Raw genomic sequence first — 15,626 nt, 5'->3', positions numbered from 1 at the left:
ATATACATCTCCCCTTCTCCAAGAGGGTGCTCCCCAAGTCAGTGCAATGTGTCAATTTAAATCCTATATCAAGGAAACCAATGCTTTGCTTTCAAAATGCATGTATTTTTGTGTATGTGTGTGTTCAGTGAGGGAAGTACGGTCTAGTCACTGCAATTTACATAAAAAAGAACGTTATACACCTTAGAAATTCTACAAGTATTGTGTTTCATGTATTCTTCCTCCAAGACACTAGAGAAATGGCTTGGTTAATCTGTTGCATGTACACAAGAGAGAATCCTGGAGCAATTTAGAACAAGAGATTATTGTTCTTCCAAGACTGAGGCTTTCACGTTTGAAGTCTGGCATTGGGGGGGATGGTTACTGAAGCAGCAAAAACAGGAAAATGGAGATGGGAGTACAACAAAAATTGGGGTGGGGAGGTGCAACAGTCAACGAAGCCTATCCGATCTGTTAAGCACAATGAAGCCCATCAACCAGCCAATGGAAGTCCTGCCCAGCCCTCTCTTCACTCTGCAAATAGGCAATGCTTCTCTTCGTGTGTCAACCCAGACTCAAATATCTGGGACATAGCTGAGATTGATTATGGAAGAGGACACTGCCTCATATTCACACACTTCTGGCCTTCAGGTGAAGCAGGAAGATTAGGTAAGAACTGCAACGCTGACAGCCTGTAAGGCAATTCTTTCTGAACTTACCTACACAGTTGTCACAGACACTGCAGTGGGAGGTCCTGGGAGGACGGAACATTTTGCAAGTATAGCAGTATTTCAACTTCACCATGTATTTATTTATAACAACTTCCATGGTGCGGGCAGGTGGGCGGTAGGTTGAAGTGCCCAGGCTGTCTGCAAAGGCAAAAACATCCACATATTACACTCATCCCAGAATGGAACACAGGGATGGAGGGAATGTGACCATCTTCTCATTGAGTCCCCTGTCCAAAAGCAGAACTCGCAACTCACACACATGCCATCTGAACCATAAAACTCCACAAGTATGAAACAGAATCCATTTTTGCAGTGCATCTTTTAGAGGCATTTTTAAATATGCATTGTTCCTCATGTCTATACAATATTATAACTCATACAAAAAGTGTAGAATTCTGAACAAACAACCCATGTTCAGAACACACACCCTATTCTAAAATGAAAGTTTACTTGAATTAGATTTTTAAGAGAAGCCAGCGTGGAAAATAGATGTGTGAATTACTGACCTCAAGACAGAAAGAATCAGACCTTTCTGATTCTCACATGTCTTTCTCTTTAGAAAGATAAACTGGCAGCCTGATCTTGTACAGGATTTCTCTTTGGATTCCTATATCCAGTCCTTATGTTCTATGGTACTACAAGCCTGGCTGCAACTTTCAACAGAACAGGCCCCTGGCTACAGGCAAGAGGCTTTAGAATTATGGAGATTTTTTTTGCAGCTCTGAAGTAAGCAGGTGCTGTATTATGGTCTACCACCAACCAAATTTTTGTGGGCCACCTAGTGTCTGCTGGTTGCTTGGATCCTTGCAAAGAATACTGGAATAGGTGGGCCAGCTATGGTCTGATCCAGCAAGAGCACATCTTATGTTCTTAAGCAGGCTTCCACATCTTTGCTTGCCCCACTAATGAGGGCAGCTAGACAGTCCCTGCCCTAATGAGCATGATCAGCATCTATACTAACTTCCAGGCTTTGAAACTACAGAGGTAGGCAAGGGACTGTCCCAGCAACTCTATGACAATCCCTGGCTCCCTCCCCAACACCAAGGTTGGAAACAAGACTGGATTCTTTGGCAATTATGTGGCTAAGGTGCCTAAAGCACTTCAGTCATACAGAGCCAAGGGGGCAAGATCCTGCCTGCTTCCTTGCTTCAGAACTGGAAAGGGAGGTAGGAGGTTTCCTTGGCTGCTACTCGGCAGATGAGACCCTCTGCCAAACAGCAGCCAAAGGCAACACACTCTCTGCCAGAAAAGGAAGGGGGGTAGCTAAGGCTTGATGAAGGTGCGTTCCACACATGAAAAAAAGGAAGGTGGTTTCATTAGTCAAGCTGGAGGGCACATGCAGGAATAAAGTTTTTGTTTCTTGACTACAAGGCCAGCAAAATATTGTGGACCACTGGCAAGTCTGAATAGTAAGGATCACTTACAAAAGATTAGTTGTGCCTTAAACTGTTAAGAGATTCTAAGTAGGTACTCTTGCTTTGTAAATTTTGCACACAGTGATGGCTTAAGATGACTCCAGCAAAAAGATGACAATTCGAGCATTTAAGACCTCCAAAGGACCTGATACAATCTGTGGGCATATCTTTGACATTCCTGCTTTAAGTGCTTTCTTTATAGAATTGCTGCTAGTCAAATCTATAATCTGATCCGCTGTGAAACATAAAATATGCCAACTTTCTACCTTATCTCCATCATATCTAAGCACTTCCAGCTAGCATCACACTATCAGGCTGAAGCTAAGTAAATGGGAGAAGCCTACTGAACACAGCCTCCAGACATTTTTTTCTGTAGTGCTATTGCACAATAATTCTTAGCGTGGCAGAAGAGTTCATTTTATTTAGCTGGATTCTCAGTTGCATGCAGCTTCAGTAGTTAAATCTGTATTCAGAAAATACAGTTAACACAGAACATAAAATCACAGCCAGAAGCAAATCCAGGCTACTTGGCTATAAACAACTGTACATTTAAACAATCATTTCATCAGCACACCTCCACTGCAGATCTAAGGAATTGGGGAGATAACATATGGAAGAAGGCATTTCCACAGCAACACAGGCTTCAGACAACTTACAGCAGTAAAGGTGAATGCCATGCTTTGAACTGAACTCAGAAGCAAATAGGAAAGCAGTGCACTTGGGACAGAATAGGAGTAATATGCATTTACATGTGAGTTAGACTCCAACCAGTATCACAACTCTAAAATGCATCTGGACAATTGACTTTTGTCCCATGTATTTGGTTCCTTACCCTTACAACTCTATTTCCCTTCTCCACAACAGCTCCTCATTGTCATTTAAGTTGCAGTTCCATATTGCTGGATAAATTGATTTGCAAATAACTGAATTACACTCAAAATGTAGTTCTTTAGATTTTAGTGGACAAAATGAACAGGGGTGACGTTATAATACGCTTCTTTACCAGTTTTCATATAATAAAATCACAAAACGGTTTAAAATATACATTAAACCAATAAATAGAACCAGTTCTAAACAAGCCAATCAAAGTCCATCAGACCTGTCAACAAACCTCCAAAAATGTATCTGAAGAACCACTAAGCCACGAGAACAGGTATTTGGCTCCTCAATCACAAAGCTTGGGCACAGGGAAAGACTGGTTTAAACTCACACTTCCAATTCCTAATAAATTGGGATCATATGGATTTCAAGTAAGCCATCCTTCCCCTCCTTTTACCAATCCAATGAATTTTAAGATGCAGCATTAAATGCACTTCTGGTGGGAGACGAGCTGCTGAATAAAATAGTGACCTTGCAATGTTTATATAAGTTATGACTCCATGAAAATTTACTCTAGTGTGCCAGCCCACAAAAATCTGGTGTAACCTCTCCTCTCCAACAACTTTGTAAGCTTCCCTACCTGGTCACCTACAAGTGAACAGCCAGAAACAAATTATGACAGACAGCTAGAAGCTGTCTTCCCTCCGTGTTCTGAATGAGAGAAAGATTGTTTAACTCACACAAGCTGCCCCTCAAACTGCTTCAGAGGAATGGAACAGCAAAAGGGCTGGGCAATATATCGTCCAAAACCAGTTTGAAGTTCACATTGTGATAATTGTTTCATAATATTTGAGCTGGAAATATATTGCGAATCACAATGTGTATAAGGGCTAGGCGATATCTGGTTTTCAACATCGTGACAACTCACCAGTTAAACACTGCGATAACTCACTAGCTAAACATCGCAATAACTCACCAGCTAAACACTGCAATGTTATCACCAGCTAAACATTGCAAACTACCACAATGTCTGAAATAAGGATGGAACTATACAGAGGCAAACAGGGCACTATCCTGGCAACTGCTACTAAGGGGTCTAAAATGGATAAATGACAGTATTATCAATCATCACACACTCAGTTTCATCAGTAGGCCAAAATGCATCTCAACAGGACTTTTGGTTTTGGGCTTGGCTACCAAATGGTGGTATTCAGGACAATCCAAAGTATGGCAATGAGTCATTAGTGAATACAAATAATCTGGGACTGCCAGCAGGCTTGCTAGGAGGCAGAAGCAGCAGTGGCAGAAACAGCTTGCCATGACCGCAGTACATGTCGGCAGTAGTAGCGACAACCTGCAAGGCCTCGCGGCGATGGAATGAACAGTGGCAACTTGCGAGGCCTCATGGTGGCAACAGGAGCTGGGGGCAGTAGCGGTGGTGGCACAAACAGTGGTGACCTGAGAGGCCTTGTGGCAGTGCTAAGAGTGACGGCAGTAGCAGCAGCACCCTGCGAAGACTCACAACAGTGATGGGAGGCAGTGGCAGCAGCAGCGGCAGCCTGCAAGGACTCACAGCAGTGACGAGAGGTGGCAGATGTAGCGGCAGCGGCATGCAAAGCCTCAGGGCAGTGACAAAAGGTGGCTGCAGTAATGACACCCTGCAAGGCCTCACGGCAGCAATGGAATATGGCTGCAGTAAAGGCGGTGGCCTGCAAGAGAGTGATGGGAGCAGCCTGTGAGGCCTTGCAGTGGCGATGGGAAGTGGCAGCAGAAGCGGTGGTGGTCTGCGAGTTCAGGCAGCAGAGACCTGCTGGGACTTGCAGCAGTCACAGGAGGTGATGGCAGTAGTGGCATCCTGCAAGGCCATGCGTCAGTGACAGGAGATGGCAGCAATAGTAGTGGCAGCCTGTGAGGCCTCATTGTGGTGGCAAGAAGTGGAGGTTGCCAGCAAGTCCTCCTGGCGGTAGTGGGAGTTGGTGGCAGAAGTTGTGGCAGCCTGCCTCAGCGAGGCCTTGCAGGCCACCTGTGCTTCTGCTACTATCTCCTGCCACCACCGAAAGGCCTTGCAGGCTGTCACCGCTTCTGCTACTCCCATAAGGCCTTGCAGACCACCACTACTGCCACCACCATGACAAGGCTTAACTGGCTGCCACTGCCCACTGCCATGCTGAGGCTTCGCAGGCTGCTGATTATTGTGCCACTGCTGTCAGGCTCCTGCTGCTTCTGTGCCCACTTTGATATTGGTTCTGCTGCCGCCGTCTCAGATTATTTGTATTCACTATGACTTATCACCATACTTTGGATTGTCCGGAATACCACCATTTGGTAGCCAAGCCCAAAGCCAAAAGTCTCATTTGGATGCATTTTGGCTTGCCTGCTGCTAAAAGTGACCATAATATCATCATTTATCAGTTTTAGACCCTTAAGTAGTAGCAGTTGCCAGGACATTGTCCTGTTCGCCTCTGTGTAGTTTCTTCCTTTTTTCAGATATCGTGATATATCACAATGTTTAGCTGGTTATAAATTGCAATCTTGAAGCCCTAAACAGCAACAATAAATATTTGGCTCAGTTGAGGAACTGGCAGAAATTATCTGACAGCTTATCACCACCAAGGCTAAAACACAGGATAAGCTCCAAGTTCAACACTCACTATGCCTGCATCAGAATTTGTTCCAAGCCACAGTGCAGAAATGAGAAGGCTGGTACAATATTTAAGCCAATAGCAAAGCTTGCAAGGTTTTTAGCTGGGGCAATCAAAATAAAATCCACTATTTGACTATTGATTCAAAATCCTAAAATATATTTTATATAATTGACTTTTTAATTCTATTCTTTGTATATCATATTGTTGTTGTACTGCTATGGCCGATGGCTGACGCAAATTAAGATTCATTCATATTTAAGCCAATAAATCTGTATCTCTTTTCCTGGTCACTTCATATTCATCTTTTTGACAATTTTGGTGATTTAAATATAATTTGTTGTAGGGACTGGTGTGTATCACTATGCTAGTCGGCCCAGTTTGATTTGAAGATGAGTTTACTGAATTAGTTAATGGTAGGTTTTATCTACTATTTTTGTACTAATGACATGTTTTTATTCTGTTTGCTGTTGTTATGAAATGTTGGCAGTTGCCTTGAATGTCACTGGCAAAAAAGCATATAGATCTTTTGGGAAATCTTGTTTGGTTTAAAAATTAATGAAAAAGTATTCATTTTGTTCTTGGTAACTCTGGACTGACTGACTGACTGATCAGTGAGCCACCATCACAACACATAAAAGGTTGCATTTTTTATTAGTAGAAGTCACAACAAAAACAACCCAAGTTTTGCAGTAGGGTAGAGCAGATGTCCAACCAGCCGACCAGCGATCAACAGGTAGATCCCCGAGAGATGGGTCCGCCCCCCGCCCCCCTCTGTCTGTCACTCCGTCACGTCTAGTGGGCGGTCGTTTGGCGTCTGCTGCTGGTGATTGGGGATACAATAGTTTCATTTAGCGCTGGACGCATTAATTAGCAGCCTATTAGGGATTTTTGGCATACTCTCTTAAAAAAAGCTCAGAAACTCTTCTCTCTCCCCTCCAAGAAAAGCTCAACAACTGTGGGGAATCATCCCCAAGAAAAGCTGAACAACTCTGGGCAATCCTCCCCTTCCACCCACCCACCCACCCACCCACCCCACGCACGCTCCTCCTCCATCCAATGACAATGGGTAGATCACTGCCAACTTTTTTTATACTGGGAGTAGATTGCAGACTCTTGGGAGTTGGACATGCCTGGGGCAGAGGAAACAGAACTATGTTATCTGGCTGAGTCATCTGGGAAATTGGTCATGTGACCTATAAAGGGTTAGATCCAACAGGAAGCTAGAGACATCTGCAATTCCCTTATTTGAAACATACACAATCACCATTTTAGGACCCAGCTTCCTACTACAATGAATTCACACTCCTAGGTCCCCAGGCTTCATCTCTCTTGGAGATTTTGGAAAGGCAATGTCACATAGGACGGGCCTGCTGCTCACTGTCACCACAGGTTTTCCCTAGAAAAGGTTTAAGCCATTGGCTCCCTCCAGTGAAGATCTGGCAACTGCTTTGTCTCCCTTCATGATAGCCTCAGACTCAGGAAAATGCTCAAACGAGGATGTTGCATACCATGAGATCACGAGCAGAGCTTTAAATTTTTTCCAAGGATGTAGAAGAATGACAACTAGAACCTCACCTATCCATTTCTCCAGGTCTGCAGCTTCACTGGGGGTGGCTCTGGGCAGGATACCAGGATCTCTGAAACTGGTCTGCAGCAAACAGCTGATGACAAAGAGGAACAGGATGCCAGCAATGATGGGAATGGCCAAGGTCAGGTTACGAGCCAAGAAGGGACAGCTGAAAAAAAGAACAACACATTTTTGAAGTAGGGCCCCCATTCACCACACAAACACTACACTCGCGGACAGTTTCTTTTAGTTGGCCACTGGAGCCAACAGATCATAACTTCTTCAGATTCCACCTTGCAAAATTCTGTAGATCTTTTAAGGACCGCTTTGCAAATAAGCTCACAAAAGTTACAAAAATTACTCATCGGCTAAGAAGCAAATTGCCTGTGCATCCATGCTTGTTGTGGAGTTGGGACAGAGTGGATGAAGGACAGTTTGATCTAGTGCCCCTTCCCTTTATAGAGTTTCATATGCCTGCCTACATAAAACTCCTGGTCACCTATGCCTGCCAGGCAAATTGCTAAATGCAAGGCTGGATTAAGGGGCAGAGTGGACAGCAATAGCTATCTTATGAGGTAAGAATCATTTATATCAGTCATAGCTTATTCCTGGAGTAAATCCTTCCCTACTACACAGTCCTTTTAAAATGTGGGTTTTTTTGCTGGGGGGAGAATATAAATTCAATTTTTAAAAAATCTAGTTTTTCCTTAAATCCTGAAGAAAGCAAATCTACAAACTAGATTGTGTAAGCTTGATACAGTTTCTAAAGACTGTTTAGTCGCACAGCTGATGCCCTCTTATCTTATTAACCTGCTGTGTATATATCCACTTTTATCATTGTTTTTTATATAATGGACACAGCTCCATTTTTAATGAACAAATAGTTGAATATCTTTTTAGATTTCTATCACAGAGATATTGTGAGGGAGGCCACAATTATTATGTTTCATTGAAGCAGAACATGGACTATGAGGTAAGTTACTTGTCAACGGCTACCCAGGGCCAGTGTGACTGCATGAGACTTGACAATGCCAATATTTGTCTGGATCACACTGGTTCACAATTATTTAGTGTTGGAAAACACAGTGAATCCATTGGTTAAAACAAGCTTCACTGCCTCCAGCAGTTTTGGATCACCTTGCTGAAGCACAGCTGTTTTCCCCTTGCTCTTTAACTCAAGGTTGACATGCCACCAGACCCTGTGCCTCCAGCATCTACTCTGAGCTATACAGTTGTACCTTAGTTTCCAAACAGCTTAGTTCTCGAACATTTTGGCTCCCGAATGCCGCAAATCCAGAAGTGACTGTTCTGGTTTGCGAACTATTTTTGGAAGCCGAACGTCCGAGAGGGCTTCCATGTCTTCCTATTCAGCCAATCGGAAGCCGTGCTTTTGTTTCCGAACGTTTTGAAAGTTGAATGGACTTCCAGAACAGATTCTGTTCGACGTCCAAGGTACGACTGTACTCTGGTCCACGAAAGTGGGTGGCCAGATTACTGGAACTGCTGCGTCTGATGTTAACGAAGCCAGATCCAAACAAGACTTTTTATAAAAGAACAGTAACTCCACCTGAATCCAGAGGTGGCAATGACATTTGAATCCTTATTTAGGGTTTCAATATATGAGACCACAAGTATAGTCCAAGGACATGTCACCATATCTGGGAGAGGGGGAAATTAGCGAGGGAAAACCTGATCACGCTGGGCCTAGAGTTGTCAAGGGCAACCATGGCATTCTTTTTAAAAAGGAGAAGCAGGGTGGGTGGGAGCTTGATTTGAGAAGTGGGAGTAAGCTGTGTGTCATGAGGTAAATTAATACTATTTCTGTTCTGTTCTTTTCAGTAAAGAACAGATTTTCAAGGGCTGGGGTTGTTTGGCAGAAAGACAGCCACAAAGGCTGCAGAAGGTGCAGTGAATGAGCTGATATTAAGACTATGGCAGAAGTACAGTTTGTGACAGAGGCTTGTCAACTAACCAGGGGGAAATGTCCTTGTCTGATCCTGTGTCTTTAAACAGCAGTTTGGTCTGTGGAAATCAACAGGGGAAATTTCACATAGCTTGGAGATCAATATTACCACTTCTTGGCATGTGCCATTCGAAGCACGGCTGCAGAGACCAGCTAAAAGCCCCACAACCCTGGACAGTGGGGGAAATTCAGCACAAGCCCTGCTTCCTCTGAAATGTTTATCACGAGCAGGATGCAACATATAACATATGTTTACTAATCCCTACTGATTTTAGTGGATCCCAAGCAGCTACTTAAGCTTATCTATGTAAACAGGGCTGTTTCAAAGGCTAACTAGGATTGATTGATTGATTGATTGATTGACTGATTGTATATATTACCCTTCATCAAAAGATCTTAGGGCAGTTCACAGAATAAAATACAAGATAAAACACAAGTAAAAAATTGAACCAAAACAACAAAACAATACCCACCTTTCCCACAGATACATTTAAAAGGCTGTAGTATATTAATCAGCCAGGTTGAAGAGGAACGTTTTCCCCTAGTATCTAAAATGTATATACTGAAGGCATCAAACAACCCCCCCTGGGGAGAGTGTTCCACAAACAGGGAGCCACTACAGAAAAGGCCCATTCTCATGTTGCCACCCTCTGGACCTCAAATGGAGGACGCACACAAAGAAGGGCTTCAGATGATGAACACAGAGTCCAGGACGGTTTATAGAGAGAGAGGCGGTCCAGAAATGGATCATCTCAACAATAATGTATTTATATTTGCATGGATTCTGGAGTAACAGCCTTTGAACCCAGCACACTGGCTGAGGAAGAAGCACTCTTCCCCCTTCGTTCCCACCCCTACTACAGATAACCAAAAGCACAAGCCAATGGAAAACAGCACAAAACCCCCCCTGCCAGCCAGCATCTTGCAGTCTGCCTTGCAGCCAAGGCAAAAGAAGCATGGATTTCGCTGAACAGTGGGCAGAAAGGGGAAGTGTACACAAGCAAAAGAAAGGCAAAGGTCCCTTCTAGCTCCAGCCCTCCAATATGCAAAACTACATGGATACGAGTGGAGGAGAGAGCCCCTAGTTATTCCAAAATGCTATTTTACTTTTCAAAATCACATCAACTTTTGATCTAGCAGGGAAAGGGGAGAGAAAATTCCAGAGAGGAAGTTGGCTAGGGGGCTATCTTGTCAACTTAAGGAACAGCATTAAGATGTCTTCTGAAGCAAAGTCAGCTTCTGAGAATATAAAGTCAAAGCTGAAGGTGGTTAAGGTTTTCTGTGACTGCAAACAACTGGATGTAGATTTACAGGCAGCTAGGGTACTGCAGCTGGTCTCTGTTAATGTTTAGGTAGTTGACATGTGTGGCGTGGTACAGGATGGCATGGGGCTAGTGCTACTGCATACAATGAGGCAATACCACAATCACACCAGTACCAAGATCCATCCACAGCGCAGGTCACATGGGCTGGATAAACATATTAAACTGACCCACAGTTTTGCAGTAGCGAAGACAAAGCTTACAACTCCACTCTCCTAATGACTGGAACGGAATAACAGGGCCTAGCTGCTAAAACTCCCAAGATTAAATTTCTACCAAAGGCAAGGAGAGCTGGACATGCAAGCAGAGGCTTTAGACAAAACCAGCACTCTGGGGAATGCACCGTTTACATAAGGAAAACACAGAACACCCCCGCCCACTGCAGAAGGACTTTACTATTATAAGCACTGATAATCACACGGACTTCCAACGTATACAAAAAAGCTGCCCAAATACTTCCTGATACCTAGTCATGAGAGGATTAGAGGAATCTGATGCATCTCCCAAGTTCAGTTGTGAAGCCACACCAGATCAACACTAGTATCATCTGCTGCAGCTGTCCTTTGATTTCCCTTTTGTGCAACCAAGGGCAGAGGGACATGTCATAAGCCCTTCACATACATCCCTGAATCCTCCACCACTCTTCCTTCCCCACAGTGGTGCTAATCCCAGTGGTCCGAGAGGGTGGGGAGCCAAATACCATTCTTGGCAAAACACCAGATACCACAAAGTGAAGCTGGTACACAGTATGTCCCCCCCCCCCCCCCCATTCCTGGCTAAAAGCCTCTAATCAGTGTAAAGTATCTAACAGAGATGTCTTAATTTCACGTTAGAAGGAGATTAAGAGTTGTTTCTCATGATATGGCAGGCATGTATTTAAGCACTCACCTGTTAGTCATAGACAGCAAGGAACCGGATGCCAGCTCTCAAGCTGCCTACACACTTTGGTGGACATTTACAAGGTTGATATAGACGCTGCTGGAGAATGCCTATGCATGGCAGCTGAATAGGCTGAATGGTCCCCACACTGCTGCCAAACAACTCTAGCAGAATGGGAGACAGGCCCTGCAGACCTGATACAAGCTAGCACACCCCAAATGGAGCAATGGAGACAGTTTCAAGCGGTCTCCATGTGGCAGCAGTATCTTGGAAAACTGCCTCACTTCTACGCATTAGCAGGTAAAGGTAAAGGACCCCTGGATAGTTAAGTCCAGTCAAAGGCTGTGGCGCCCATCTTACTTTTCAGGCCAAGGGAGCTGGCGTTTGTCCACGGGCAGCCTTCCGGGTTGTGGCCAGCAAGACTAAACCGCTACTGGTGCACAGAGGACCGTGAGGAGTGCCAGAGCGCATGGAAATGCCATTTACCTTCCCATCGCAGCAGTACCTATTTATCTACTTGAACTGATATGGCATAAGCTGGTACAGAGCAATGGGAGCTCACTCCATCGCACAGATTCAAACCGCTGACCTTTCTATCATACTCATTAGCACAACATTGAACACACACATACACACCTGATTGACTTCCACCTGCCTTTGCAAGACAGCTGGCATGCCTTCGGAAGATCTTGTTTCCTCACACACACACACAGCCCACAAGTGGCTTAGAATATGAACACAAGTCAGACAGGGCTCAGTCAAACGTTCACTTGCATGAACATCCAACTTCATGTATGTAGCTCCTCGTGCATTCTCCCTGCCCCACAGACAATAATGCTTCCTACTCTGCAAGAAGACCACCACGAATCCTACCCTTTCTAATGATGTCTTGCATTTCCACCTAAGCTCTGGAGCAAATTTAAGAAGTGGCAGTCTCTCCTATGGTGTCATCTGAAGTTAACTTCTTGAATGTTTGTGCCATTCACTGAAAAACAACTTCTTAAATCATCCCAACCTCAGCTCTTACTTTCAATGAGTCAAGTCAGCTGTCTTCACTTATGTTAGCCTAAAATAACCAAAGGTGAAAAGATTCACTCAGGTCCATTCACAGGGCACTTGGAAGACAAAGTGGGGAAAGAGAAGCACCGCCCCCTTATTTTCCTATTAGAACAAATGTGCATGCACACATACAGGCTGAGTGAGATGAGAAGCCCAAAGTCTTGCACATTTATTTATTTTAATGGTGTACACCTTGCCTTTCATCTTTGGTTATGATCCGTTGTAAAATGCCTTGGGGGATCCTAACAATTCAATACAAAACTGCTAACTCCTTGGTGGCATGGGAGAGAGGGGGCTGAGAAAGATGGTGGAGGAAAGGGATGTCAATACCTCTCCCCAGTTTTCTGGTATTCCTAACACTGTGACTGTTCTTATTATGCTTTTTCTTACAATTAAAGCATGCAATGCAGGTTGCCTTCACTAGGCACTATTTTGATGTGCCTCTTGTGTGGGCTGTGGGCACCAAGCAAAGTTTCTGCATTTTCAGAGGAGAGCTATGTCAGCAGTAAGAATGTAAGAAGAGGCCAAGTGTTACTGGCTCAGCCTCTCTCCACAACACATTATTTTAAGGGCTTTTTATGGGCTACTGCTGCCAATGGGAATCCCACCAGTGGGAGAGAAAGTGAACTCTGCCAGATGTTTCCAGGATGATCTTGTATCAATTGCTTTCTCACACCTAACATATCTCACAATGTTGATGCAAGAATAAACTGGCGGGGTGGGGGTGGGGGGGAGCTACCCTAAGCCCTAAGAAATGTAATAAAGGGGGGGGGGGATTTAGCGCTTATCCAAATGCAGGGACTTTATTACAGCAGTGGCAATGGAATCACAAAATTCCTTCCCCTGTCAGAAGTAAGCACACCCTCCTTTCAAAAGGAGTGTAAAAACCATGCCTATTTCACTGTGCCTTTTCAGTACAGTGGTAAAGGTAAAGGTAAAGGTACCCCTGCCCGAAGGCCAGCTGTGTCCGACTCTAGGGTTGTGCGCCCATCTCACTTAAGAGGCCGGGGGCCAGCGCTGTCCGGAGACACTTCCAGGTCACGTGGCCAGCGTGACGAAGCTGCTCTGGCGAGCTGGCACCAGCGCAGCACACGGAAACGCCGTTTACCTTCCCGCTAGAAAGCGGTACCTATTTATCTACTTGCACTTTAGGGGTGCTTTTGAACTGCTAGGTAGGCAGGAGCTGGGACCGCAGACGGGAGCTCACCCCGCCGCGGGGATTCAAACCGCCGACCATGCGATCAGCAAGCCCTAGGCACTGAGGATTTACCCACAGCGCCACCCGCGTCCCGCGTACCTCAGGTTAAGTACTTAATTTGTTCCGGAGGTCCGCACTTAACCTGAAATTGTTCTTAACCTGAAGCACCACTTTAGCTAATGGGGCCTCCTGCTGCTGCCGTGCCACCAGAGCACAATTTCTGTTCTCATCCTGAAGCAAAGTTCTTAACCTGAGGTACTATTTCTGGGTTAGCGGAGTCTGTAACCTGAAGCGTATGTAACCTGATGTATGTAACCCGAGGTACCACTGTATTATCTTGTCTTATCAAGTAAAGCTTTGGCACAGTGCCTTCACACAAAACACAGGGCTGCAGCACCTAACAAATATACTGTGGCATACTGGTTTACTGCTCAGAAAACGCCATCAAAAAGTGGCTCCTAAATCTTGCCTACACCTACACAGACAGTTATATATGTTAAGCTTCTATGGACTAGATACTAGCCTGGCGAAGTAGGGCTCGAGTCCGCAATCCTATGCACCCCTAAAGTGGGAGGAAACACCCACTGAACACAGCGGGACTTTGTAGAGGAAAGGGTTTGATTCCACGCCGCACCTGGCCAGCCTTTCAGTCGCCACAAGGCGCAAACAGGTTACACCCTCTAGCAATTAGCTTAACCTTAAGCTCGGCTGCTGCCGACGGCAATAACGAAAAAGGTTGACTATGTGGAAACACTCTGCGACCCCTTTGGGTTGGAAAGCGAGGTCACGGTTTTGCAAGGAAGTAAATAAATGTCAAAAAGCAGGAGGGGCGTTGGGTGTCCCCCGTCCCGCCAGCCTGGGCTCCTTCACTCACGGACTCACTCGAAGGCGAAGAAGAGGCCGCTGGTGACCACGATGAGGCCGAGCGTGAGGAGAAAGACGCCGCTGTGCCGGGCCAGCATGAGGCGGCCTCCACAGTAGAAGCGGTTGCGCCCGGGGAAGACCTCCCACTTGCGGCGGCGCCCGTGCGCCGGGGTGGCGGCGGCGGCTACTGCCACGGAAGAGGCTGCCGGCGCCGGAGGCTCCAAGGAAGGAGGAGCGGCCGGGGTGCCCGGCGGGATCTGCCGGTACTCGCATTCCTTCATGGTGATGGCGCCGGCCGGCCTCCCCCGTCCAGACCCCACCGAGCGGCGGCGGCGGCCTCTGGCGCAGCCAGGACCGCCCGGCAGGCAGGCAGGGAGAGACCCACTCGGCAGCTCCGTCGCCCCGCCCTCAGCGGCGGAGGGAGAATGAGTCGGCCGGCGGGCGGGCACCGGCACACCCCCCCCCCCTGCCCGCCGAGGCCTCCCGCCGCAGCGCCCCCCTCGCGCTCGCCGGCCTGGAGTCCGCGCTGCAGCCGCCGGCCTTGCCTGAGCAGCTCCCGCCGCCTTCCCTCAGGAGGGGGGGAAGAAGCGCGCACCACGGCCCGCCGCCGCGCAGGCAGCTCCCCCCGCTTCTTCACTCCGCCCCGCTCGCCTCCCCTCACCCACCGCGCTGCTCTATACTGAAAACTCCTTTGTCTGCAAGTAAAAGGCCTGTCGGGCCTTCGGCTTCCGAGGGTTCAAGGCTTTTCCCGCTCTCTTTAAATTGAATTCCGCGGGAAGTGAGTCTGGCCGCGGGGCAGAGTGCCGGCGGCGTCCTTTTGTAAAGATACAAGGCTGGTCTGTTGTTGTTGTTGTTGCTACTACACATCAGTATCCCTTAAATGCTGTTTCCCGCAAGGAACAATAAAGGTCCTTTTGAGCATCTCACAAGCAGGACATGAAAGCACTGTAACCGGTTTTCTCTGATCGCTGTATGTTCCCAAGAGCATCTGGTACTCGACTCTCTGAAGGTGGAGGTTCCATTAACTATCATATATAATTTCCCCTACTTCTAAAGATATGGAGAAAAGACCCATTTCAATGGGTCTTCTCTGAGTAAAACTTAGTTAAACGCTACCCTTTATTCCCACACAAGAGAAGCTATATATGTATGTCAGAAAGGTTTATTGTTTATCATGCACTGTTT

The 15,626-nt window shown here is 46.2% G+C and overlaps 1 protein-coding gene across 5 annotated transcripts in view; it reads right to left on the bottom strand.

Annotated features, from left to right (window-relative positions):
• Positions 1–15,080, bottom strand: part of ZDHHC18 (zDHHC palmitoyltransferase 18) — a 32,416-nt gene extending 17,336 nt beyond the window's left edge. For 2 of the 5 annotated variants that reach the window (XR_003707774.2, XM_028738746.2), the window contains exons 1-3: positions 14,460–15,038; positions 7,165–7,325; positions 699–848 (exon numbers count right to left, since the gene is read on the bottom strand). Coding sequence is in view for 4 of the 5 variants with exons in the window: in XM_028738746.2 (XP_028594579.2) it covers positions 699–848; positions 7,165–7,325; positions 14,460–14,722 (574 nt within the window). In the remaining variant the exon portion in view is untranslated. Of the gene's footprint in view, positions 1–698; positions 849–7,164; positions 7,326–14,451 lie in introns of all 5 variants that reach the window. The other 3 variants (XM_028738742.2, XM_028738745.2, XM_028738747.2) reach the window with 3 other exon arrangements.
• Between the last annotated feature and the right edge of the window lie 546 nt (positions 15,081–15,626).

This window comes from Podarcis muralis, chromosome 7 (genome assembly GCF_964188315.1).
Source record: "Podarcis muralis chromosome 7, rPodMur119.hap1.1, whole genome shotgun sequence".
NCBI classification, from domain to species: Eukaryota; Metazoa; Chordata; class Lepidosauria; order Squamata; family Lacertidae; genus Podarcis; species Podarcis muralis.
The sequence above is the reverse complement of the archived record's forward strand: the minus strand, read 5'-3'. Positions and strand labels throughout refer to the sequence as shown.